The following is a 26,443-nucleotide window of genomic DNA, read 5'->3' as shown; positions in this document are numbered from 1 at the left end:
CTAGAGCAGTCCAAACACGCAAAAAATGCTTGTAAAGTTAGAGTTTTTAAGAGATTAAAGATTAGATTAAATAGCACTGTCGTTTTTAAAGAGCAATCTACTGGTTATTGATCGAGAGTTTATCAGATGACACTATAATCATTGTAACCACGTGTATAATGGGATGCTGTTTTTTGTGTGTCCATTAAAATCTTAAAACTACACCAAATGCAGTAAATCTTTTTGGAGAAAACAACTTGAAGAGAAATATTGTCGAGATTATAACACAACAATGAATAAACCAGCGACCTAAAATGACACAGGTAGGAATGCAGTTTCCTGAAGTACTAGTCACTGAGATTTCTTCCGGGTTCCTCGCTCAGTTGTGTTTTGTTTCGGCGTATCGCCACGGCGCTCAACAATGACACAAAGTCACACCCCGCGGACGTAGATTCTGTTTTTCTACGACACATACGGCAACTCGGTGGAAATAACCATGTTGTAGACGTAGTTTTTCTCTCTTTTCAGCCTGTTACAGGCGGACGAAGGACTTCATCGCCAATTCTACCTGACCGGAGACACCTGTTGCTCCGGTTCCGACGGGCAGGTGCCACTTCTCCTCGCCCCGTACCGAGGAACAGCTCAAACGGAACTCGGAATAATTTCACTTTCACACCCCCCCCCTAAACCGAAAAGGACCTTCCACCAACGCTTGACCTGACAGCTGCCATGAAAGTGACGGTGACGTTCGGGGACACGGCGGTGGTGGTTCCCTGTAAAGCTGCGTGGACCGTCCGGGATTTGACCGACCAAGCCACGCGGAGATACCGCAGGATTTTGGAGCAGGTAAACACCCTTCGTACCGTCACTTACAGTTACGCGACCCCCCCCCCCCCCCCCCCCGCCATGACAATACGTCACACGTTGTTATTTCCACTCGTTCTTTATGTACCATAAGAGCAATAACTCTCATAACTCGGCCGTGGTGTCACGTGACCAATTTGAGCGTCGTGTGGATACTATTGAATGCTAACTTTTTATGCTAATGTTAGCTTCAGTGAAATAGTTACATGATTCACTGAACTTTCTACATGCCATGTATGTATGTATGTGTTGATGTTGTTCTTGTCACTGCTGTTTGAATTCTCCTGTTAAAACTCTAATTTTTGATGGTCAACAAACTATAATAGAAACTCATCACACACGAAATCCTACGTGCCTCGATAGACCAGAATGCAATGCACCTGCGGAGCAAATCTGGATTATGAGTCAACGGTGTGACAACTGGAAGAAAAAAAAAAACTCCATGCAACATCTGGATGCAGAAAGCATCCCACCCACACAAAAAACAAAGCTCTCTGCTCCCCGATGCTGCAATCACTTGAGCATTAATCACTCAGACTGACCTTTTTTAATTAATCAGGCTACGTGTGTGTGCGCGCTGCCCCGCCGTGATAGGACTCTTTCAGCCTCTTCAGCTGTCTACCTGCACAATGGCTCCCTGTTTTAAGCCCTGGTATCTCAGGCGGGCAGGTGGGAGTTTACTGTTTGACGTCGTCAACGTGGCCACACTGGGGAGGGTGCGATGCGCTACGTGGACAGGAGGCTTTGTCCCGTGAGTGATTGGGGATTAGGGATGGTGACGGGTCTGGGTCTTATCGGCTGGCTCTCCCAACTCCCAACTGAGGACCCCCCCCCCCCCCCTCTGGCTTGTGGAGATGCGAAAGGGCCCACGGAAGCTGGACGTATTGCTTCCTCTCAGACGGTCAGATAGCAACACATGCACGCACACGCATACACGGAGGCGCTCGGCCTACCCCTAAGCCTACGGTATCAAAAACCCTGGGTTTTTTATTACCCCGACGAAGCCTCGGTCGAACAGAAATTAGAAAGTTGGGTCCTATTATTATAACTATTATTCTCTCCTCCAGAGTTGTCTTCAATGTTTTTATTTGAATTCATTAACGTTTGAGACACTGTTTGACGCGTATCATTTTCAGTCTAGACGTTGAAACTTCTGTACTGTGCCAGCGGTCCGTTTCGCCACATTCCTCGAGCTGACGCAGCAGGCGCATTCCAACTTACACTCCCCGGGTCAACAAATAAACAACAAACAGCCGCGCGGCTACAGTTTGGCACCCCGAGGCCAGCTGAGGCAGGAGAAAAGACGGCAGACCCCCGGCACCTCGAGGATGTTCTTTGTCTCTTTGCTCCCAAAGGCCGCAGCCTCTGGAAGTCGTTGGTCGAAGACACTTTGGGTGAATCTCATTTCTCTGTCTTACCCCTTCCCCTTACCCCTCCCCCTCGGTTTTGCGCGTTCATGTGAGGGGAAGTGGTGTCTCGATTCTCATTTTGATTAAGGGGTACGGCCAAGGCGTAGGGCTACATAGCCCTTGAAACGAAGTTTGCGGAGGACCACACTTGAAACAGAGGGGTAACTTAACAACGTAGGAATTTCTCAAAAGTGCCGGCATGGCTGAACGTCGAACTGTGAAGGAGTCGCACAAATGTAAGTATTTTCAGCGGTTTAATTGATATTATAATTATGACACTCGTGTTTTATGATCCTTTTAATAAAATGTTCAAGTGGTTTTAATTGTAATGTTTTTGTTTTGAATCGGTAGTAAACCGCTAGCTATGCGCAATCGATATCACGACCTGAGACGACGGCATCTTCGTTTATGTCAACACTTGTCGCCTCTGTTGACGTAGCAGCCAGCTAGCGGCAAGGGATGATGACGCAACCAGTTATCGAGTGGTGTCTCATTTCTTAGAGGAACGTTCTCACCCCTACCCCCTTTCTCTCGGTATCGAGGGGCAAGGGGAAGACACAGACGAAGGGGTAGGGGAAGGAGAAGGGGTAAGACAGAGAAATGAGATTCACCCTTTGTCTGCTCGCCGCTGTTTAAATCACACGCGTTTGCTCACCAGACAGCGGAAGAATATATTTTGGGTTTGGGGGGAGGAGGGGGTCTTAATTGTGTAATTCGCAGGGGTATTTCCCTTTCTAGCTGTCATGGTAATCCTCCTCCTCCTCCTCCGCCTGACTGACTCTTAACTTCTTCTTTATTTTTTTCACGTTGGGGGAAGAGTTCAAGATACAGAAGGGAATTATCAGGGATTGACACCCAGGAACTTCAGAGGAGTATATATTTCTTCCTCCTCCATAGATTTACCCCCCCCCCGCCCCAAACACACGATCTGCTGTTCATCCCTCGGTGGTGTTTCTCTGGATGAGGAAACGGACGCACACAGGTGATGCTAATTAACACTTAGGCAACTGCTGCGTTCTGATCCGCCGATGCGAATAAAAAGAGAAGAAGAAAAAAAAAATGAAGCTGAAACCCTCATATTTCATAAATGTGTGTGTGTGTCTTAATGCCTGTGATGCAATAGCACTGCCAAAGAGCCAATTAACGAGTTTCTTCCTCTGCTGCGTGCTGCTACACCCCCCCCCCCTCCACACACACACACACACACACACACACACACACACACACACACTCGTTCTCACACATAATGGCAACAGTTGGCGAGGCAGAATACCAGCAGCCGTTCAGGTCGGACTGGTTCTTCTGACGAGGTGTAAATAATTCGCCCGGATTTTGCTACATCTTTGTTCCGCCGGTTTTGTTTTCAACGTCTCCATCACATACGTCCCTATAGTGAAATAATATGATAAATAATAAAACCACGGTTTCTTTCAAATACGTTTTTGGTCTGGTTTACCTATTCACAGGTGACTCCTCATAAAATCAGATGCAAGTAGAGCCCAAAATTGCTTTGGCGGCGAGTAGGGCCGGCTGGTACACCGGTTCATCCGGTACAACAGCATCAGATTTCCTCATGGTATTCAAAACTTACCGTCATTCTGGTGTATAGCCCCAATGACTTTTTCGTTAGGCGGCATATTTTATTTTAACCCCTTACCGCCGATTGTGCAGCAGGCGGAGCTAATTGTCCAGTTAACAGCTAACGCGCTAACTCGAACAGCTGTTCAGGAGGCCGGAGGTCCTTTTCAGGGTCTATGAATAAATATGTTTAAAAAAAATGCTGTGATATTCGCACGTATCGCCAGAATAGAAAATACCGCCGAGCCCGAGCAACTTGTGTCACATGACCCTACCCTCGCACACCCACAGCCCTGTAAAGTTATCCTCTTTACCCGTCTTTGTGTAAATGCTGCATTGTGGGAAAGCGTCACCGTGTTTTGTCTGCAAGTTGTAAATGTCTCACAGCTCCGTCCTCACGGCCACCTCTGAAGAAAGGAAGGCTCCTGCTTCTTTCCTGTGGTTGAAATCGCAGGCTCGCCCGACCATTTTTTTTTTTTTTAAGAGAATGGACCTCGGCTCATTGTACCATGCAGCAGACGTCCTCTTCTTCTCCTTCTTTTTCTCCTTTTTCGCCCCCCGTAATTCACATTCAGATGCAGCGGAGCAGGAAGGAGCCCATTGACGGCGGCTCTGGGTGATGCAGCAGGAGCCACTCGCTGGGTCTCAGCCAAAGTCATTCCAACCCGCGCGACTTATTGCCCGTAGCCGGCCATTTAGCTGCTAATGCGCTGATTGCTCATTGGCCGTCCCTAACGCGCTTCCACTGCACACATTGTTGGGAAGGATAAAGGCGCCGCATAGAGGAATGACTTCTAATTGAAATATTGGGCGGCGGTGGCCAACACGTGTTTGTTCGGGCGGTTTGATTGACATTGCGGTTTCGCAGTTGTTATCAGATGGGTCATCGTAAAAAGTCCACTTGTTCTTCCCACACTCGCGCGGAAAGGGGAAGACGCCATTGTTCATGTACTTATCTGTAAGTTCCGTTGACCGCGTGCCGATCGCGTATAACACCTCGGCCCTTCTTCCCCACTGGCAACGGTCGTGGCGCCCCCCTCCAACTTCCCTCCTCACTTTCCCTTTCCAGTGGCCGACCTAGATGCTGTGTATGTGTGCAACGTAATGTAGGTCATTGGCTGCTGCTGTACCCCAAACAGGCAGGCCTGCCGTGTGTGTGTGTGTGTGTGTGTGTGTGTGTAGGGTGATAAGTATGCATGTTTCTGGAACCTTTTGTGAAAGTTTTTTTTTTTTTTTTTTTAATGATTTTTTTTGTGTCCAGCATGAGGAGAGTGAGGTGAGGACCCACCACTTGACGTACATCGAAGGCGGGATCATGGACATGGACGACCTGCTGATCGACCTCGTAGAAGACCGGGACAAGGTGAGCGCTTTTACTTATCGCTCCCTGGTATTCACACAGCGGGTTTCGTCTCCCCCGGCAAGAGAGGCGCGGCATGTTCGTGGCGGAGGATCCGTCACTCGAGAGCCGCGCTTAGTCTGCAGGTGAATTTGTTTTGACTCCTTTTTGCAAAGCCTCCCAACCGGCAGGATGACAGGAAGTACCTGCAGACGAGGTATTCGTAAATCCAAACCTCGGTTAGCTTGTCACTGCTCGTTGGGAGTGTGAAACGGCTCAATGCCAAATGTGACAAAATGAGTTAAAAAAAAAGCAACTTCTGATTTGATTGCATCGTACTTTGCGCGCCACACACACACACACACGCGCACACACACACAAGCTTGTGTTCTTCTCCCCCGCCGGTTCTTCAGAGTTGGAGTGGTGACGTCGCCGTGTGATTCGGCTGTCATGTTCGTTTTCCCCGAGATGGATGAAAGGACGTCTCAGTTTCAGGATTTAAGACGAATCGAATTGAGGCAAGAGAAGCACCCCCTCTACCCCCCCGCCCTGCCTTTTCCTCCACAGAAACTGCATTTCATTCACACGCAGAGCCAGAGAGCGGCCCGATGTTCCACAAAGAGCACATTTATATTACCCCTCGCTAATTCACCATAATGCATTTGTAAAATGTGCTAATAAAACTGCCCTGAATCCATATATTGAGCCTTGGGGCCCAGACACTAGATGAATTATCAACACTTAGTCAGCAAGATGGCCAGAGGACATGGAGATGGAATATTCCACATTCGAGCGCGTGTATGCATTTAGGTCTGCAAGTATGGCGACTTATTCTCTGTGTGGACGCAACATAAAGAAAAAAAGGGGGGGGGGGGGGGGGGGGGGGGGGGAGATGAATAATAGATGGTGGGAATCACGTTTTCTGCAGTCGGGGAGAACGGAAGCTTTGTTCTTTCCGGAATGATGGGATTATAATCACAAGATCTGTTTTATTTGTGCACAAGAGAATGAGTCTGCCTCCCCCGACCTAAAATCCCACTTTCACTTCAGAGCGGGGATGGTGAAGAAGTGTCTGAAAGATGAAATCCCTAACCCCCCCCCACAGGAGCACAGGAGCCGTCTAATTTACCTTTTTGTTTACTCCCTGAGCGCCCCCCCCCCCCCCCCCCCCCCCCTTCCCTTCCCTCCTTCTTTCATCTCGCTCCTCGTGGCTTCCTTTTTGTTTTTTCCGCTCGCTGATGAAGAAGATAGCGGCGGGCTGACTGCGGCGGGCTGACTAGGGCGCGCGTGGGCCGGTCCGTGCTCCCCGTGAGCGCGGCAGTGATGCGACTTATCTCTGGGCTCTTGGAGCGGGACGGGCGCCTCGCTCGGATTAATGAGCTGTGCCTGGTGTTTCTTGATTAGCCCGACTCCCTTTTTGTTTGTCTACGTTTCTATAACCTCGCCACCAGATTCTATCTTCGGGGCTTTTTCCCTTTTTGTTGTTTTGTTCCGTTCCGTTATTGTGGCCGACGCTGTTTCCCCATCAATCATGGCGAAGTGGTCCCATTGTGAGGGCCCCCCGCCGCACAGCGTGGGCCCTGTGTTAGTCACGGATGCTAATGAGAGATAATGGCGAGCTATTTGTACGCCCCGTGGTTAGCTTAGCCTGCGAGTCCAGACCTCATCATCTGAGCCGCCCCCCCCAACCATTACTCAACACACACACACACACACACACACATACACCCCCTGCCAAACCGCAGGCAGGCGAGTAGCGTAGCATGTTAGTGTTACCATGCGCGGGAAGAGCGCCACTGGTGGTTGATGAGGGCTGAGGTGAAGGGGCGGCTGTGATTTGATTACAGCTCCCCCCCCCCCCCCCCCCCGGCCCATCTCGACACACCGGCCACCAGCCTCCTTATGAATATTAAAATCCTTCTGACAAAAGCAAGGACACACACGCAGACACAAAAGAACCCGTTATGAAGAGAGCAGGTTGCGGTTCACTCAATTATACCGCTCTCCTCGACTTTGACCCGTGTGTGTGTGTGCGTGCATGCGTGGGTGTGTGTTAATGGTTTTGTCAAGAAGGGGGGGGGGGACAGACATGAGAGCTTTCTTCGATCTCTTCCTCTTAGTCACGCCGCGGGGTCAAGTCGCCGCAGTCCGGAGGCGAGTTAACCCGCTTCTTCTCCCTCGCTCGCGGGGTTTTCACCCGTTAGTCCACGCCGTCACTCCTCCGTCTCCTCGTTCGCTTCCTGTTTCCATCGCAGAGGTTGGGCAACGCGGGACTCAAAAGACGGCGCGTGAAACGGAGGCCATCTTCACGTTGCTGCTCAACGGGCTGATAGGACCGTCAAACATGTGCAACATCCTCTCGTGCCACCATCGTCGAGGGTGGGCTGTCAATCCGGGTTACACACACTCCACACGGACCTTGTTGTCGGTGAGGGCCGGGTGGCAAAAAAAGTCCAATCAACCTTCCATCCCAAATAAGCTAATCGAGAAATCTAATTTCATGGGAAATTTAATAGAAAAAAAAAAAAGAAAAAGCCCAACCAGGGAATGATCTCCTCCATCTCACTTTAATTAGCCCTTTTTAATCACCGCGGCTACGACGCGTCCATGAGCCTCCTGCGCGGTCTCTGCCCGCTTTAAATGGCGAAGGTGCGCGCATCCCAGCGGATCCCCCTCGCAAATGTCAACCGCTTGATTACGGCGAGGCGGGGTGGGCTCTCCAATCATCCTTCTCTTTCCCAAGGGGGGGCAGAGAAGAAAAATGAGTCGTCCTCGTGGAAAAATGTAGTCATATTCAAAGTATGAGCATGGACACCTGTTTGAGTAATGTCTTCTTGTATCTCAAACTAAAGTTGTTCATTTTTTCACTGAAGTAAATACTAACCCTTCTAAATATCAGTAGTTTGGATCCATATAGGGCTTTAGTATCGGATCCCGAACAAGGCTGCTTTACTGCAGTTTGATCAGCCGACTCGCCTGAAGTCCTTAAATACATGTCACATGACACACGGCCCCTCTGACAGGCGACATTGAAGAGCCACTTAGAACCACGCTACAGTTTTTAGTGAATGGGAGTGTGATTGCGAGGCGCAGACGTGCTGATTAGCCTTTCGACAACTCCGTGGCATCTCGCTCCCTCACCTCCGTGTCCTACCCCCCCCCTTCCCCCCCCACCCTCGCTGCCTCATTCACCGCCAGCGTTTGATTGGCACCCGAATGGCCCCGCGACTCTGTGGCCTGTGTGAATGGCCAGTGATGAGCAGGGGATCACAGGGTTAGAGTTGCCCAATTTAGAAAACGTCGGGATAGGGCGAGTTCATTTTTTTACCACAGGTCTCGTACACAAAGGCGATTTGAAAGTGCTTTAAACAATCTGTCAAGGGAAGGGGTGAAAATAACCCCTCAAAGAATAGAAACTCCAGAGGAAATTAAAAAGTTAGGATCAGAAAGTTGTGGTCCCACATCCCAGTTGTGGTCAATATTCGAGGAGTGTGAGTCTTTTTCAAAAAGCTTTTCAGCCTTTGCGGTCTTATTCTCATAGGTCACATTTCTTAGTGTCATTAGTGTGTTTTGTTCACAAACAGTGTGACCTTCATGCAGACTTGTTGCACAGCGATTGCATTACACGGGAGGGGAGAGCAGCTCCCGCGGCTTATCGCGCATCTATTACGGGCTCTCTCGAAACCTCCATCATACTTTCATGAATTCAAATCTCCAGCAAACATCCAGTATATCGAATGAAGTCCTATTATCTCCGCTGCCCGGTTGGATCGGATCCGATCACACCGCAGCGGTTGACTGTGTCGCCTGGCGGGACCCAGCCACTTGAGCAGATTTCGTAGTAACTCATCAGCCTTGACCTTGATTAAAACCCCCCTACCCTGCTCCCCTCTCTGTCATTTGAGCACCACAGCAGCGCTTTCATCTGATTATATGCAATTAACAACAGACACACACACACACACACATGCAGAACTTTCTCAACAGTGGCACCTCTCCAAAGTCATTTGTCAGCTCGCCGAAGCAGTATTCAGTTCGGATAAGGCCCCGTTTCTGTCCCCCCCCCCCCCCCCCCACCCTCCCATCTCTCCCCTCGGCTTAGGTGTGTGTGTCTCACGCGCCTCACATCCTGTCCTTTTGGTCTTCCTCCATCTTCCTAATCACACAGGAGACAGGAGACATCGCCCTGTGGACTCACTTTTCTTTCTGGTGACGTGTGCACGTGATGAGCCAGGTGTTAGAATAACCGCCACGTCGCGCCAGTGTGTGTGTGTGTGTGTGTGTGCATTAGCTTTATCGGTTAGCTTGGCAGCCTGCAGAGCGGCTAATGATGTATTATAGATCAACTTGTTTACAGCAAATCTCTCTGACCTCACGCCATCTGTTTTCCTGGATGACATTGCCTCAGACTAGTGTGAACATATATATACACTCACCGGCCACTTTATTAGGTACCCCATGCTAGTAACGGGTTGGACCCCCCTTTCCCTTCAGAACTGCCTCAATTCTTCGTGGCATAGATTCAACAAGGTGCTGGAAGCATTCCTCAGGGAGTTTGGTCCATATTGACATGATGGCATCACACACTTGCCGCAGATTTGTCGGCTGCACATCCATGATGCGAATCTCCCGTTCCACCACATCCCAAAGATGCTCTATTGGATTGAGATCTGGTGATTGTGGAGGCCATTTGAGTACAGCGAACTCATTGTCATGTTCAAGAAACCAGTCTGAGATGATTCCAGCTTTATGACATGGCGCTTTATCCTGCTGAAAGTAGCCATCAGAAGTTGGGTACATTGTGGTCATAAAGGGATGGACATGGTCAGCAACAATACTCAGGTAGGCTGTGGCGTTGCAACGATGCTCAATTGGTACCAAGGGGCCCAAAGAGTGCCAAGAAAATATTCCCCACACCATGACACCACCACCACCAGCCTGAACCGTTGATACAAGGCAGGATGGATCCATGCTTTCATGTTGTAGACGCCAAATTCTGACCCTACCATCCGAATGTCGCATCAGAAATCGAGACTCATCAGACCAGGCAACGTTTTTCCAATCTTCTATTGTCCAATTTCGATGAGCTTGTGCAAATTGTAGCCTCAGTTTCCTGTTCTTAGCTGAAAGGAGTGGCACCCGGTGTGGTCTTCTGCTGCTGTAGCCCATCTGCCTCAAAGTTCGACGTACTGTGCGTTCAGAGATGCTCTTATGCCCACCTTGGTTGTAACGGGTGGTTATTTGAGTCACTGTTGCCCTTCTATCAGCTCGAACCAGTCTGGCCTTTCTCCTCTGACCTCTGGCATCAACAAGGCATTTCCGCCCACAGAACTGCCGCTCACTGGATGTTTTTTCTTTTTCGGACCATTCTCTGTAAACCCTAGAGATGGTTGTGCGTGAAAATCCCAGTAGATTAGCAGTTTCTGAAATACTCAGACCAGCCCTTCTGGCACCAACAATCATGCCACGTTCAAAGTCACTCAAATCACCTTTCTTCCCCATACTGATGCTCGGTTTGAACTGCAGGAGATTGTCTTGACAATGTCTACATGCCTAAATGCACTGAGTTGCCGCCATGTGATTGGCTGCTTAGAAATTAAGTGTTAACGAGCAGTTGGACAGGTGTACCTAATAAAGTGGCCGGTGAGTGTATATATATATATATATATATGCATGTGTGAGTGTTCGTTTTATTCCGTCCACTTGCTGAGTCACTCCAACTGCTAATAACTCAAATCAGCAGAAAGTCACACTTTCAGACGTGTGTGTGTGTGTGTGTGTGTGCGCGCACTTCTAATGCAGCTAGAGGATAGATACGGAATCCAAATCAGACTTATTCAATCGTTTCGGGTGCAATTACCAAGCCAAAGTCGCATCTGCGTCCGCTGTGTTTTGTTATTATTCCATATATTTCCGGCCTCTCGCCCCATCACCGCGCTGATTGGGCTAATGAATGGAGCTCGGTGGACGTTAATAGTTCTGAATGGGTCACTTGAATTATTAGCTGGCCTACACTGGAATTGGAGGGGGGTGGGGGGGGGCATAGATAATGATGATGTAGGATGTTTGAAGCCAGTTGTTTTGACAGATGAAACTATAAATGCCTTTATTTATTTTTGATAAACCCCAAAAGTATTCTCTTCATAAAATTTGAATAATTAGAACGGCACCAAAAGAGGAAGCCAATGTTTAATTGTAAAGCAATGATTCATAAATTCAGACTGTTGTGAAATAGATTTCAAGAGGAATACTGACCGTACAAATGTATACATTGGCAAATGTGATGCTTTACTATAATTTAGTGTATTTATTTATGTCTATAGCTGTATTAATACGTTTGTATTTGCAACAGACTAGTGAAGATGAATCTGTATTGCAGCTTTAATTTACATCATTTTTTTGGTCTCAAGATTTGTTTGTGCTATTACGACCCGATGAAAACCCGGCCTCATTTAAGAACAAATTGTCAAACATATGCGCTCATGTGACTCTGCTGGGGGGGGGGGGGGCACCAGCCTGATGGATGGTGCTGTCAGGCCCGTTTTTTGTACTGTTTCGGCATGCAGGCGTGAACTGCGGCACAAATCCCACTTTTCTACCTGGAGGCTTTGATGTTGAGTCAATAACTATCTAATAAGGCGTGTTGGAAGGAACACGTGTGTGGATAGGAGCAGGAGAGATCTCCGGGTGAGGCCTTTTTCCCCCTCTCTCCTCCCAAACGCCTTCAGGGTGTGAGTGATGTTGGCTCTCCATGGCAACAGCAAGTACAGAGTGTCTGTAATGTATATTGTGTGTGTGTGTGTCATCTTGAGCATGCTCTGCTGAGGAGAAGAGTAGAATGTTTCCCCCTTAAGAACAAAAGCACCATTAAAGCTTCTAGGATAACATGGAAAACCGCTACATTCTTGATAATTGGATGAATGATATTAACAAAAACATCCTTAGTCTCTTCAAACCTGCGTAAAAGGAAAAGGGGGGGGAGCGAGGCGAAGTGGTGACAAGTGGTATGAAAGAAAAATGGAGGAGGGAGGGCGAGGGAGGGGCAGCCTGTGGAGGAGAAAGCCACAGGTGGGAGGGCAAAAGCCTTGCAGCTCAGAGTTGATCACTCCTTCTATTTCTCTGTCAGTTCCTGGGAGGAGGAGGTGCTAGTGATGAGGAGGTGGAGGAGGAGGAGGAGGAAGAGGTCGTCAGTTGACAATAAAAAGGGGTTCACACCTTTGCAGTCTTTTCTCCCGGGAACATGCCTGCGGATCAGGACTTTGATGGGTTTGATACGTGCCGTTGCTGGGCCTGGGAAATACGAAGCCTGGAGCTCCCCTCACCCTCCTCCTCCTCTTTCTCCCTCCATCCCCCTCCCAGCCTCTCGGGGTATGTGTGATTTATGAAGAGTTTACCCTCTCCCTTTATGAGTGTGCATAAATAATAACGTGGCCTTTCACCGCAGGGCCTCCTCGGCTGTGAGTGTGTTTGATTTTGTGTGTGTGTGTGTGTGAGTGTGTGTTTAGGCCCGTGCACGCTCTCTGCTTTTGCACACATGCTCCATCACTGAGGCCGACGCGACAGATGTTTATGCGTGGACGCAAATGAAGTGGGAGAATGATAACTCAAACCTTTTCTGTGCCGTAAGGAACAGCAGTGTGCCTGCAGAGCGATCACCTGTTAGCTCATGCAAACACTTTGTTTTCTCCTCAAACCTTCGCTCTGGCTCAATCTCTGTATGTGTGTTGATGTGTATGTGTGTGGTCAGCTATGTGTGAGTCTCTTCCCTGGGATTTTTTTTTTTTTCTTCAGTTTGTTTGCAATTTCTGGCCTTTAATAGTTAGTTCAAACCTGAGCGGTCAATGATTAATCACAGATCCCAGTCCAATAAGGGAAGATCCCATATTGGACAAATAACGTTGCCAAAACGGGTTGATTGGAAGCTGGCGCTTTGCTGTGAAATAGATTCCTGCGTGTGATAATCTCCAGTCTGAGGAATTGGATAAAAAGAAAATGATCCAAGAAACTGTGCGTTTGCTAAAAATCTCATTGAATTTCTGTTTTTAACGGACCAAATAGAGTTTGGTAATTCCCGGGAAATAGCAGGATCCAGATATCCAGCATGCGTCCCTAATGTGAGCACGTGCTACAAATAGTTTCAGTGATATCATCTCAATCCAAGACCTGATAAAACAAGCATGTGCCCAGAAGAGTCTGACTGACTCTGAATAGTTCAGACATCTTTAAAGGCACAGCGCGCGTGTTTTCTTCGCCAGATGACTCATCATATTGTCATCCACTGCTTTTCATGTCGGAGGGGGAGAGGCGCGTCGACGCGCTCCTTTCTCTGTGCGACACGTGAATGTTTCACTTCTGATCCAACCTCGTGTGGCGTCTTTTTAGCTGTTGTTGTTGTTGGACGCACCGCGAGGTCAGGCTTGTCATATCGCCAAATATGCATAAATGCAAATCGTTACACCGCTGCAGCGACACACTGAGTAATTGACACGCGAGGAGTCCCTTTTTTACGGAAAGAAGGCAACAATAACTCGATTGACTCTGTGTTTGTGTGTTTGCAGACCCACAGTCAGATGTGTGTGTGTGTGTCCCTTAGAGGTAATACTCCACATCTGCTCGTGCGCTGTATGGATTTGGGCTGAGAGAGGAGCGGGATTAGCCTCGCGCTCACCGGTAATGCTCCCAATTTTCTCCTTGTTTAAGTAGCAGAGGCCACACATTCCTCTGTCGGCCCTGCACAGTGGCCCGGAAACGTGTGTGTGTGTAGCAGCCTTGAACGAAGGTTTCTGCTACACGCTGGGGTCTTTGCGCCACCCTGCGCCTTCCTCATTAAAGGAGGAATCTACTCTGAATCCCTTTGAGCAGTTTACAAAAAAAAGAACCACAAAAGTAACCGTCTACGATTGGCGTTTCTCACGCGCCGCCGATGGGATACCAAGAGCACGGCGCGCTCCTTTGCTGTTCCAGTGCACCATGGGTACTCGTCCCAATTCAAGAGCCTCTTTCTTTCTTTCTTTCAAGGAGGATTCAATCGCCGTGATTTTTGATTTTAGTGCTCGAAAAGTCTTTGCGGGCTGTGTGTGTGTGTGTGTGTGTGTTTGTGTGTGCGGGATGATTGGGTTACCGCTCTCGCTGTCAGGACGCCGCGCGCTCCTTCTGAATTATGCATCTCCCGTTCAAAGAAAGAATGAAGAACAGAGGGAGAAAACGGAGGTAAGGGGAAGGGAAGGGGGGGGGGGAGAGGAGGAGGTGGGGGGGGGGGGTAGTCGCAAGATAAATGACAACAGCACAAAAGCATCTCAATAGAGTGATGCCACAAACACACACACACACACACAGAGCAGTGCTAGACAACGTTGAGAGAGGAGAAGAAAAATGGGTTGATTAGTACCACCAGATGAAATAAGGAAGTATGTGTGTGTGTTTGCACATGCTGATGCCTATGTAAAGGCCAGAGGCGTGAGTGGTCCCAGCATGCAGTGGGGTTCCACTAAAGCAAGGTGGCACTGTTCATCCTCCCCGCGTGAAAAGTGTGTGTGTTTGTGATTGTTTCCACATGCTAACAATTTGTGTACAAAGCATGACTGCATAGTGTGTGTTTGTGTGTGTGTGTGTGTGCACACGCTCAACATCCATCCCTCCACAGTGTGTCTTATACAGGACGTGCAAATTCATCCCATCAGTTATTAATTGATGCTTGAGCGTTCAGTCAGTGAGTCGCAGCGTGTAAACACAGTCCATTTTTAAAAGCAGAAACAAAAGAAAAACATAAATGCAAAGCCTCCGAGGCCCGTTTCAACGCGAAAGCAACGCCATTAAATCCTCACCGGGAAAGGCTTTTTCCTCTGCGTCCAATACGGAGCCGGATACAGAGTTTGCTCAGCGGTCACAGAGTTGTTGGGAGAGGGAGGGGGGAGCGTTTGGTTGAACATCTGGAACTACATCACCGCGTCAACCGGGGAGTACTCCATCGCCAGCCTCCTAGGGTTTGGACCTGTCCCCCTGGTGCTCTGAAGGTACCGAGTCCCAGCCTGTCAGCTTTTGAAATGGAAGAAGGGTTGACCTCGCTTCCAGGAAGGACTGCACCGGAAGGGTATGCGAAACTCACAACGCCAACCCACAACCAAATCGTTGTTTTAAACAAAAAGAAACATTTTTAAAAAATCGCTCGGGTGATCACAGGGAAGCGGCACTATAACGTGTCGGAAACATTACAGGACTCGAGTGGGTTGTGTGTGCCCTCCCCCCCACCTCTCTCCTTCTGTGAACACAAGTGTGCGTTTGTCTGCCGCGGGCCTGCGTGGATTCAAACCTCTCACCGCACACGAGGCAGCGCACGGTGTTTATCTCTGGTCACGCACGTTACTGTACGGGGCTTTTGCTTATGTCCTGATAATCGCTTTGTCTCCATGCACACACACACACACAGCGTGATTTACACAAGATCATAACACGGTGCTATGAAGGCTTCGGGCTCTTGTGTGTATGTGTATTATGGAAATGAGACAAAAGGGGTCACATTTTTCAGCAGTAGTTGACATGCAGGCTCCCCAGGTTCCATATCCATAACCCCCCCCCTCGACAGACGAAGGAGAAACTTGTTTCCTGGAATACAAATGGCTGGCAGGTGAGAGCCGAGCTTTGAGTAAACACACTGTGAGCCATTCAAGGTGTTCGGATTTCTTCTTTTTTTCCCTTCTCTTCGTCCCGGGGCTCCACGAGAGTGCGTCGGCGTTGTTTTTGAAGGACTCTGTATCCCCCCCACCCCCAAGGTTCCTCTGCAGCCATAGAGTTTCTCTATAACAATGATTATTGGGGCTGAGGGCTGGGATGTAACGTCTACCACCAGCGTCTATGGCAGCACATTCAGCAAAGCTGTAACAGGGGACACGTCACATGATGTTAAAGGGCCAGATCACCCCGATCAAATCAAAAGCACCAGCGCGCATAAATTAAGAGCGTTAAACTCATGCTATTCCTTTTATTGACAATTCCTGTCAACCAGGGTCCATTTATAAATAGTTGAGTTTGAATACTCTGTTTGGAGAATAGCATTTTTCAGTTTTTTGCATTGAGTTTTCATTGACAATATTACCGGCAGGCGTGGATGCAAAAACCCTTCTATAAAGCGTTCCTTCCACGTCGCCTCCCTGAGTTTGAGTCGCCTTTTGCGTGGCGTCCGCCCGGGAGGTGAGAGAGGCAGCGCCGCGGAAGGATGTATGGAACGTATTGTTTACACACCTTTTTAAATGTACACACACACCCAGCCTGTCCGAGCTCTTAATTGACGTCCTCCACCCGTCTGTTGTTTTATTTCCGCTGTCTCGTTCCATCGCCGTTATTGCTTTTCATTAAGTGGTCATTTCCTTTGCCGGCGCCGTCTAATGAGAGCGTCACTCCGCCGTGCGCCCATTCAAAACCGGCACGGCCTTGACACACACACACGTGCCCCCTCTGCGATCTATCTGCCATCATGTCCCCGTCTCAATTAGGGTTGTTTGTCGCTCCTCGTGCCCTCCATCGCCCTGTTCTCGCCTCACCGTGGCAGCCGTGTCATTGCGTTTGACAGCTTCTCATTCTCTCGTCGGATCTCATTTGACTGCTTATTCCGCACATGCACACCTCGTGTGTGTGTGTGTGTGTGTGTGAGAGACCGTGACCTCAGCAGGTCAGATCTTTGCTCGATCGGAGGAGACGTTGTTTTACGAAGTGGCCTCCGCTGTGAGACGTCTTTCCCCTGACCCTCCCTCGTGTGTGTGTGTGTGTTTCTCTTCCAGCTCGTGGCGGTGTTCGAGGTGCGGCGCGGGAAGGCCGAGAGCCCCGGGGAGACGGTGTCCAACGGCCACTCCGGCGCGGCGCCGAGCCCCGAGCCGCTCCACTACTTCTCCCAACTGCAGCAGCAGCAGCCGACCGGGGGCGAGATCGAAGTCAACGAGGCCGTCCTCAAAGCGAGTACGTCAGATCTTCCTACTGCATTTTCACCTTTTTCTTTTTATTTCGAGGTTTCTTCGGCTTCCTCTTTTTGAAGGATTTTCAATACGGCGGCTCTGTGTTCAACCTTTTTTTTGTGCATGTGTCGTCTGCGCGCGAGCGTGTCCAAGAGTACCCCCCCCACCACCACCAAAAATTACATTTCTGGAACAGCTGTGAGCTGAACCTGCTGTGTACAGACGGAGGTATTTCTCCTGCTCGCCGCCTTGTAACTTGATTGCGTGTGAAAACAGATGCGGCGCTTCGCCTCGTCGCTCTCCACACAGTCGGCTCGCGTTTTCTCACGTCGAGACACAGGAAGTCAGCGCGAGCCGCCGGGCATCGTGCCGTCCACCGTTAAGGTGACGGCCGCGCTCCGACACCCCCGATGACCCTGTGAATGACGTCTTCAATAAAATCATTGTGTATGTCGTCATTTTATGGCATGACGGAGCCTTTGTGTGCCACCCCCCCCCCCCCGACCGCACTCTCATTTACTCTCAGCCTCGCTCTCTTTCCCTCTCTTTTTTTTCTTTGTCTTTGTCTCCAAAAGTCCTGCAGGGAATTTGTGACTTCAAGGGTTTTCTTGTGAAGTCAGATGTTAAGGGTCAGAACTGGAAAAGAAAGAAAAACACCTCTGAGGTTCTCCGCGGTTCAGCGAGTTGCTCAAGGTCACCTCCGCAAGTGAAAGGTCCGTGAGAACGACGGCGCACGTGACGATGTAAAGGAGAAGGGATGTAGCTCTTTAAACCGGGATGGCTGATTTGCTTTGTGAGACATCGCCACAAGACTCAAGTCAGCCAGACGCTTCGGGGAGCCTCTGTCCATAGAAACATCTCGGTTGGACTGCCTCGCCTTTGAATGACAGGAGGAGATAAAGGGATTAAAGAAGCCCGACAGACAGATTGGGGGGTGGGGTCACCGGGCCGCCCCCTTTCACTTTCGCCCCTCCATCTGTGTCGTATGGGACTGTAAACCTCCGCCATACACACACCTGCCCCTCCGCCATGGCTCGCCCCCTCTCGCCAGCGCCGTCAGCCTCAACCACCTGCCATGCGGCTCCCCACCCGGTCTTCCTAGACCCTGACCCCCCCCCCCCCGACGCGCACACACACACACTCCGCCCTGTCTCTGCGTGGCTTCCAGCTCTAACTAGATCAGTGCTGTAGCCAGTTAGCAAGCCCGGGGTCCAGCAGAGCGTGAATAGACTCATTTCAGCCTCCCCCCCATCCTGTCTGCAACCGAATGGGCCCTCTTCTTAACCCCCCCCCCACCACCACAAACCCTGACTAACTTAGTTATCATGTGACCCTGTGACGCCCCTCATATAAAGCTAGACTCATGCAATCAGGCGGCTTTTGTGATTCCCACATGCACACGCACACACAATTTGAACAAAAGGACCTCAAAACCACCGCTGAGAAGGACTCAACCTCTCTGCTATGAACCGTTTTACCGACGGCCCCCGAGGAGAAGCAGCGTCTGTGAAGTTGCTTTTTAAATCGTATGAGTAATCCTTGGATGCTGCCTGATTTGAAAAAATAAATGAAGACTTCTCCGGTTAAACTCGACACACGGCATAAAGGCTGCTGTGTGCGCCGTGTGAACTCTTGAACCGGGTGATCGAATTTAAATAAAGGCCCTTGTGAGAGCTCACATCACCTGATCTCTGTATTACAGCGGCACCAGATATTAACCCGTCCATCAACAAAGCAACCGCTGGGAGATACTCGCCCCACCGCAAACAAACGCAGACGCTTTAATCGCACTCATCACCGTAATCCGATGACTCCCGGTAATCTGGTTACGCCGTGCGTGTAATACCACCAAGTGGTAGCGGGTGGAGGGGGGGCGGGGGGGGGACCTAATGCAGTGATCGGTCGGCCATCAAAGGGTTTGTGTGTGTCTTGTTCGAACTGCTTGTTTGAACAGGGCAATTGCACTTCTCACCGGCCCGGTGGGATGATTAGACCTGCATTCATCCGCTGCCGTGCATGCACACACACACACACACACGCACACATATGTGCACACCCACCCACACTTCTAGCACAAGAGTTCTTATCGCATCATCCCATGAGCAGCCTGAGCCGCGCTGCTCCATCGATTAGGAGAGAAGCAAGACCATCCATGGCCATACATGCAGACAAATAATATGTATAAACCCAGTAGCCCCTTGTGATACATAATAGTACACACAAACTATTGCCCATGTAAACTCAGAGACACACACATACACTCATTATGTTCCCAGCCACACGCAGACAAAGTCAGAAAGAAACTTTATGCCTCCTTGTTGTCGTCGTGCCCCTGCTGGGACTTTTACAGAATTAGAAAAAAGAAAGTGTCTGTTGGAGGGTCTTCTGGTTCCCTCAAAATCCCACCGGGTGTTCTGTCGTTTTGGTTCCTCCGGCCTCGAAGCGCTTTATGTCGAAGCCGCGATGAGTCCGGCCGGTGGTGCTTTTGGGCAAGCGTTGAATTATCCAAAACCTAAAATACGGTGTGACGTAGTCGTGCTTTTCTATTCAATCATCTTCACTTTACGTGTGTAATGTACGTCTCCGAGGACGTTCCATCCCAAGTTTACTACATAAGTAGTATCTTTTGACTTTAAAGATGTAAAGCATTTACAGTAAAACACTTCCATGAGAGATAATCCGCTCCAAGGACGCCAGACACACACAACATTAAAAACATTGCTTTTCTTGTGGTATTGAGACAAATCAAAGTATTAAACCCGTGACCCACCATTGGAGCCCCTGGGGCCTTTTGATGAGTAACGTCTCTGATACGATCCGGTTTACTACTGGCTAAACAGCCGCTGACCTCGGCGGGCTTAAAACGGTCTCCCTCATCAGCAGTTGACCCTCCGCGACACCGCTCGACCCTCCGGAGGTCGACGCAGGTCAGAGGTCAACACCGGTGGCCCTTGGGGGTTCCGTCACACAACCGGTCTCGGGGGGGGGATCAATGATGATGATGATGTTGGTGGGGGGTGGTGCAGATCTTTTACTCCGATGGATCAATGGAGGACGATTTATGGGGCCCGGGAAGCGAAAGCTGACTGTGACCACGCTCGGCCCAGAAATCCATCTGCACCGTTTTTAGGAAGAAAAAATAAAAAAGGTCAAATCTTTTGGTGTCTCCGTCCCGTTGGGCGCGCCCGTCCTCATAAGCGCCGCGCTGGGCGGTTCAGAAGGCGCGAGCAAAGGTCAGACCGTTAAGTTTTACGGCCTTCTATACCTCGTAACCGCTGCGCGTGTGTCGGCCCGTGGTAAAATGTCAAATGTAGCTTCCTCGGCGCGTCCCGTACACTGTGTGGCGTCCTGAGCTGAGACACGGTGTGATAGGTTCGAAACCTGTTGAGCACCAATCGAGCACTGCTGGACTCAGCAGAGGTAAAAGTGAGCGAGCGTGGCACGCTGACCGATGGAGGGCGGCACAAACTGTCGCAGAATTCCATCCAATTGATAAAGGCGATTATCCCCAACAACCCTGAACGAAACACAGGGACGTTGTTTGTTTGCGTGTGTGTCTTGAGTGGTTGGAAGGGCCGTCCCTCATCCACTCACTCACACACACACACACACACACACACACACACACACACTTCCCTGCTGGCTGTTGTATGCTCTCTCTATTCCGACCACGTTAGACCAGGACCCTGTCGCTGACCCACTAAAGAGAGATTGATTACAGGAAAGCAGAGAATTTTGTTTGCCTCCCCCTTTTTCTACATGTGTCGAGGTTTCTCCCTCCTCCGAGGTCACCGTCTCACCAGCTCCTCCCACTGACCCCCCCCCCCCCCTGCCCACGTTTCTCAATCCATCAGCAAATAACGGTCTGCTGCCGTTGGGGTGGATATCAAGAGGAAGAGGGACCACAAAGGTCCACATTATGATTCTTTTGGAGAGTTTTAAGTGTGGATTCAAACATGCCCATGGCCCTTTGGGCTGGAGACACTGTGTTTGTGTGTGTGTGTGTGTGTGTGTGTGTGTGTGTGTGTGTGTGTGTGTGTGTGTGTGTGTGTGTGTGTGTGTGTGTGTGTGTGTGTGTGTGTGTGTGTGTGTGTGTGTGTGTGTGTGTGTGTGTGTGTGTGTGTGTGTGTGTGTTTTGGAGCATATAGGCAGCAGCTGGTCTTAAAGTGTGGGCTTTGGGCGGCTGGTGGATGTTTCTTTAGTGTCTTGTTTGTTTTTAACTATACAGGATAATTTTTCTGTATTTCCCACACATCTTATGCTTAATTATTTCCAGTCAGCTGTCCTCATCTCAATAAGATGCAGGCCAGCTGCTCGGTGCCAGGTTTGCCAAAAGATAGAAGTAAAATCTCCAATCTTCTCTTCCCACCTTTGCTTCTTTTCTCCTCACCAACCTCCGATGATCCATTTGGAGACGGCGATCGTTTGTCCCGTGGCAAACGAGAGACGTCTTCCTCAGCGTCTCCTAACCATGTCCTTCTCCGTGCAGACACGCCTCTGTTGGTGAGGAGCAGCAGTGACCCGTCCCTGGCCCCAACCCACGAGACCAGAGCCACGCCTCCGCTTGAGAACCGCGCTGACGGCTCTCCTGGTCCGGTAAGCATCGTGTAAATAGAATTAAGAGCACAAAACATTGAGCTGAATTCTTGCTTTTACAAAGGAGGTGAGGTTGGATTATGTTAGATTAAGTAAATAAGTAACGCGTAGAGTTGTGTGTATCGCATTCTCCATTACCTCAGTGGTGTGCAAAGGCGGAGCAGGCCGGTGAATAACTACCTCCCCCCCCCCTCCCCATTTCCCTGGGCTGCACTTTGAAACTGCTCAGCTTTTAGAGCGCTCGCCTCCATCGTCGGGGTAATCAAGGTTACAGTGGTTCACTTGTGTGTGTGTGTGTCAGCTGAAGAGAAGGATTCGTCGTACCTTTCAAAGGAAGCAGACTCATCGCGGATGCTGTGAAACATCCTCAGGACTACATGCGGCCTCTTTCGGTGTGTGCACGCAAAGGAGAACATGGGGAACCGGCGGCGGGGAGAGCGGGGATGGGGTCACAGCTCTTGGACATATAGAGTCCTGGGCCTGATGGACCTCCATTGATCAATACGCTATCACCTCATCCACTGTGCCGCTCTTCTGCAATCCTGTCTTGGAGGAGGTATTGAATAGCTAGATAAGGTGAAATTGGGGCTGATAAATATGCACTCTGCCCCTTCTAATCGATTTTATTTTTTTTGGCCAAGGTTGGCTCACTGGGTCTGAGTCTTTATCAGTAGAGCTAATGAAAGCGTTAAAAAGGCTAAGCGCGGCAGACGGCCCCCTTTCCTTGACACCTGCCACCTCGGAGGATAAATGTCACCTGGTAACCGAGTGCTACCGCCTCCCCCCTCCTCCGTCTCACGGGTTTCATTCTGTAATCCTCGCGATGTCACTCCTCTCCCCCGCTCAGCCGCCCGCAGTTTTGGGCTTATTTTCCACACCTGGAGGTGCAGTGTTGCGCATTAACACAGCCAAGAGTTTGATGATGTTTCCCCCCTCCCCTATCTAAACCAATTTTGTTTTTTTCCTCACATGTGTGTGCGCAAGTCTGCGTCTCTGCCCCACACTCCTTGTACGTGAGGGAACAACTCAGCTGATGTGATGGATGCGACCAAGGTCAAGGAGCACCGGCTAGCACGGCGAAGTCGCGATCCCGTGGCGTGTGTACATGGAAACACACTCTTTCTTACACAAACGTTACACAGGCACGCCCCCCCCCCCGGCACCTTGCTCCGACGCAGCGCATATGTGCAGCAGATGACCGCTGCATCCGAGGGAATCGCACAAAAAAAGGAAAAAAAGCACACCTCATTAGTCATCCGTCGACCTCGCACCACACAAACACCTTGTGCACGCCGCCCCGTCACTCAAGGCTCGCTCCGCCTGCCGCGGTCAAGTCCCCCCTCCCCTCAGGCGATGTCTCACTTTCTTCAAGCGCGTTCGCAAAAACGCCGCCACTGAATTAAGCATTTGAAGGTGTGGTTACAACTAGGGAGCTAGTGAAAGCACCGATGGGAGTTGAAGTGTGAGTTCAAGGCGTTGAGGTGTGAACTGACGTGACGGCACAGTTGGCCGGGTCAAAGTGTCCGCTGAAGCGGTAGCACTGGACAAGCTGGGGTGTATGCAGTTTTTTTTAGGGGAAAACTTGTGGAAAAAGAGGGGGGAGCGACGTGGCGTCCTGTTTCCATCAGTGCCGCTCAAAGAAGGCTAAAGAGGCCTTAAATGGCCAACGCAGTACCTGATGGGCATTACCTGTGTGTTTGGAGATGTGTCGTAAACATATATCACTGCCTGTGATAACTCTGTGTGTGTGTGTGTGTGTGTGTGTGTGTGTGTGTGTGTGTGTGTGTGTGTGTGTGTGTGTGTGTGTGTGTGTGTGTGTGTGTGTGTGTGTGTGTGTGTGTGTGACTGCCAAGCACCAGCCCTGGGTGGATAAACAACTGCGCTCTCAATCCGGGATTAGATTCCCAGTGGGCGCAATTCCCTTCATTTTAAAACCATCAAAGAAAGGTGTGTGTGTGCCAGCCAGCCAACCCAACATGCTGTACCTTATATAACGCTGTAGTTGTAGCAAAACAGAAGGATTAACATGTTGCCTACTGTAAAAGCTCACCTACATGGTAGGAATCTTGTAAAACTGGATGAGTGAGCTTGTTGAGCGTACACATGTGTGCCCCGACTCAATGGTGAGAATGCGTGTTTAGGTGTGTGTGCGTGTGTGTGTGCGCGTGAGCGTGGGTGTGTGTACCAAAGGAGGACAAGCCTGGCAGCAAACGGCGTTGCGGGAGGATGCACAGCAACAATGGAGCCTGCAGCTCGTCTTCCTGCCCCCGCAAACACACACACACACACACACACACACACACACACACACTCTATTGTGGGGCAATCGCATGCTGCCCAAATAAGTGGGTCACTTTTTGTGTATGCAGCAAATATGTGTGTGTATGTGTGTGTTTGTGTTCATAAATACACCACTACACCGTTTGCAGCTCTGCAGACTCGATACTTAATATTGTTAATATTAACAGTAAATATATGCGTGTCTGTGTGTGTGTGTGTGTGTGTGTGTGTGTGTGTGTGTCGTGAAGCGTGTACATTTACAAGCCGCATGACAGAGGGTCTGCCGGAGATCCGGGCGTGGTGGCGAGGAGGGGGTCGGGGTGGAGGGGGGGGGTTGCTAAGGAGTGGGCTTGTGGGCGGGCCGCTTTTGGGCCATTAGTGCCGCTGACACAATGAAATTGACGAGGCAGAAGGACCTAATTGCACCCCTCTTGTCTCTTAACGATCTGGGCCGACGTCTCTCTGTCCCACTCGCCTCGCAACAGTTTGATGCCGCCGTCTCCCTCCTTTGCGCCGCCGTCTCTCTCCCTCTCTCTGTCTCTCTCTTGCCCTCTTCCATATTTCTTACTCGAATGCCCCGGGGGTTGTTGATTTTTGCCGACTTAAAAATAGAGCCTTGCCTGACACAGGGGCAGGGAGGGAGGGAGGGAGGGATGGACGGATGGATGGAGGGAGGGGTGAGGGGGAGGGAAGGAGAGGTAAACGGATAGGAACACACGTAGAGCGAGGGCAACGACAGCGGCGTGCGGTCGGCAATCCGGCGGCTGCTCTCCGTTCGACCGTCTGCGGGGGAAAAGGTGATTGATGGCGGCGTGAGATGGTTCCTCTAATTGGCGACGGGCCTCCTCGCACAAGCGGACCGGTCGCTCTTTGTTTAGCGTGTGTGTGTCTGTGTGCGTTAATGTAGACACTGATAATTTATCATTGTATGTGTTCATCATCATGCTGACTCTATGTCTCTTAACAGGAAATCGACCATGTGCTGAAAGGAGATGTGGACCGACTGGACGCAAACGACCCCCCCGCCAAGATGAGCAAAGTCAACTTTAAGTGAGCATACTGTGTATGTGTGTGTTTGTGTGAGAGATGGTGTGTGTTGACAGATCACAGTGTAGCCGTGATGTAGACTGGGATTAACGCTCCTTTCTTTGTTTGACACCCTGACGTTGTGACTGGATTAAACACTCTCATGAATGTGTGTGTGTGTGTGTGTGTGTGTGTGTGTGTCCCACAACAAAGGGGTGGGCTGTGATCTGTCCTATACGTGCTGGTGGAAGGAAGTTCCCCACTTTTTATTCAATTTGGTGAGAAAGGTTTGTCAGCACCATGACATGGTTGCAGATTTCATGCATCCGGCTATGACACAAAATGCCGCTGTTAGTCCAGACGAGCTAAGGCTACGGACATGAATGTGTGAAGTGCAGATTCTCATGTACTGTTGATTCAGTACGTCACTTTTACCTTTTGGTTAACCAAAGCTCCGCCAGGCCTGCTGGGACGCCCCCGCGGCCCCGCCCACTGCTTGAGTGGGGCCCCCACCTGATTGGTCCACTTACGTGGTACTGATCCCATTCACGGGAGATGTAATGTTTGGTAATAGCCCGCTGTTGCGTGTGATGTCCTGGGAAATCTGTCCAAAGGAGACACCTGCATAACAAACATTTGTCTCTTGAATTATTCCCTATGTGGCTCTTGTGCTTAATTGACATCATTAAACCCCTAAAAAGTGAGAACAGTTAATGGCATGATTGGGTTTGAGTAAAAGCACTTCAAACAACTTAAAAAACTCTTTCTTTGTATTCAACGCAGCCATTACAATCATCTTGCTGAAATGACAACTGACAGCAACAGAGAGGAATACAGACATTACATTTTTTTCATCTCCCCATTGGTCACTCGGTAGCCGTGGCAACGGCTCAGCCCATCGCCCCGTCTCCTGAACCGATCAAGGCCGAGACCCAAGTGGAGGGATCATATCTGTGATATTTTTACGTTGAGAAGATTGTTGCGAGCTGTCGCGGCGACAGATGGCAATTCTTCCACGCGTTTACAGAGCAGCGGAGCGCAGGACGGGGCCCCCGCCGAGGGTCGGCCCGCGGCAACAGATGGTTGCCGGTCCAGGACGCCACAGCGAGCGAGCGAGCGAGAGGGGGCACAGTTTAGCCGAGTCCCCGGGCCCTCGCATGTTCTGTCGGGCGGCCCTCGGGCCTCCGCCGGCGTAGAAGTCTACCAGGAGCGTGCGCTCCATCTGTCTCGCTCCTCGTCGCTCTTTTCATCTGCCCCACTGCCCCCTCCCCACACACACCTCCCCCCCCCCTCGCTCCAACGGAACGACTGCGTCAGCGGTGTTTGTGTCAGCGGGACGCAAAAATTCTGCATATTGCGGCGCCAACAAGCTACGGCTGCTTCTGATGAGCCTGTTTTGTGTGTGGATGTAAAGGTGCCACGGCTAA

General features: G+C 50.2%; 1 protein-coding gene across 3 annotated transcripts in view; it reads left to right on the top strand.

The window, feature by feature from the left end:
- The window catches only part of pard3ba (par-3 family cell polarity regulator beta a), an 86,256-nt gene continuing 59,813 nt past the window's right edge, over nucleotides 1–26,443 (top strand). Inside the window, exons 1-6 of one of the 3 annotated variants that reach the window (XM_037469771.2) lie at nucleotides 1–302; nucleotides 508–825; nucleotides 5,092–5,193; nucleotides 16,944–17,118; nucleotides 21,604–21,710; nucleotides 24,958–25,040. In XM_037469771.2, the coding sequence (XP_037325668.2) occupies nucleotides 709–825; nucleotides 5,092–5,193; nucleotides 16,944–17,118; nucleotides 21,604–21,710; nucleotides 24,958–25,040 (584 nt within the window). In that variant the 5' untranslated portion in view covers nucleotides 1–302; nucleotides 508–708. The other 2 variants (XM_037469778.2, XM_062561389.1) reach the window with 2 other exon arrangements.

The sequence above is a fragment of the Pungitius pungitius genome, chromosome 3, assembly GCF_949316345.1.
Source record: "Pungitius pungitius chromosome 3, fPunPun2.1, whole genome shotgun sequence".
In the NCBI taxonomy this organism is placed as follows: Eukaryota; Metazoa; Chordata; class Actinopteri; order Perciformes; family Gasterosteidae; genus Pungitius; species Pungitius pungitius.
The sequence above is the reverse complement of the archived record's forward strand: the minus strand, read 5'-3'. Positions and strand labels throughout refer to the sequence as shown.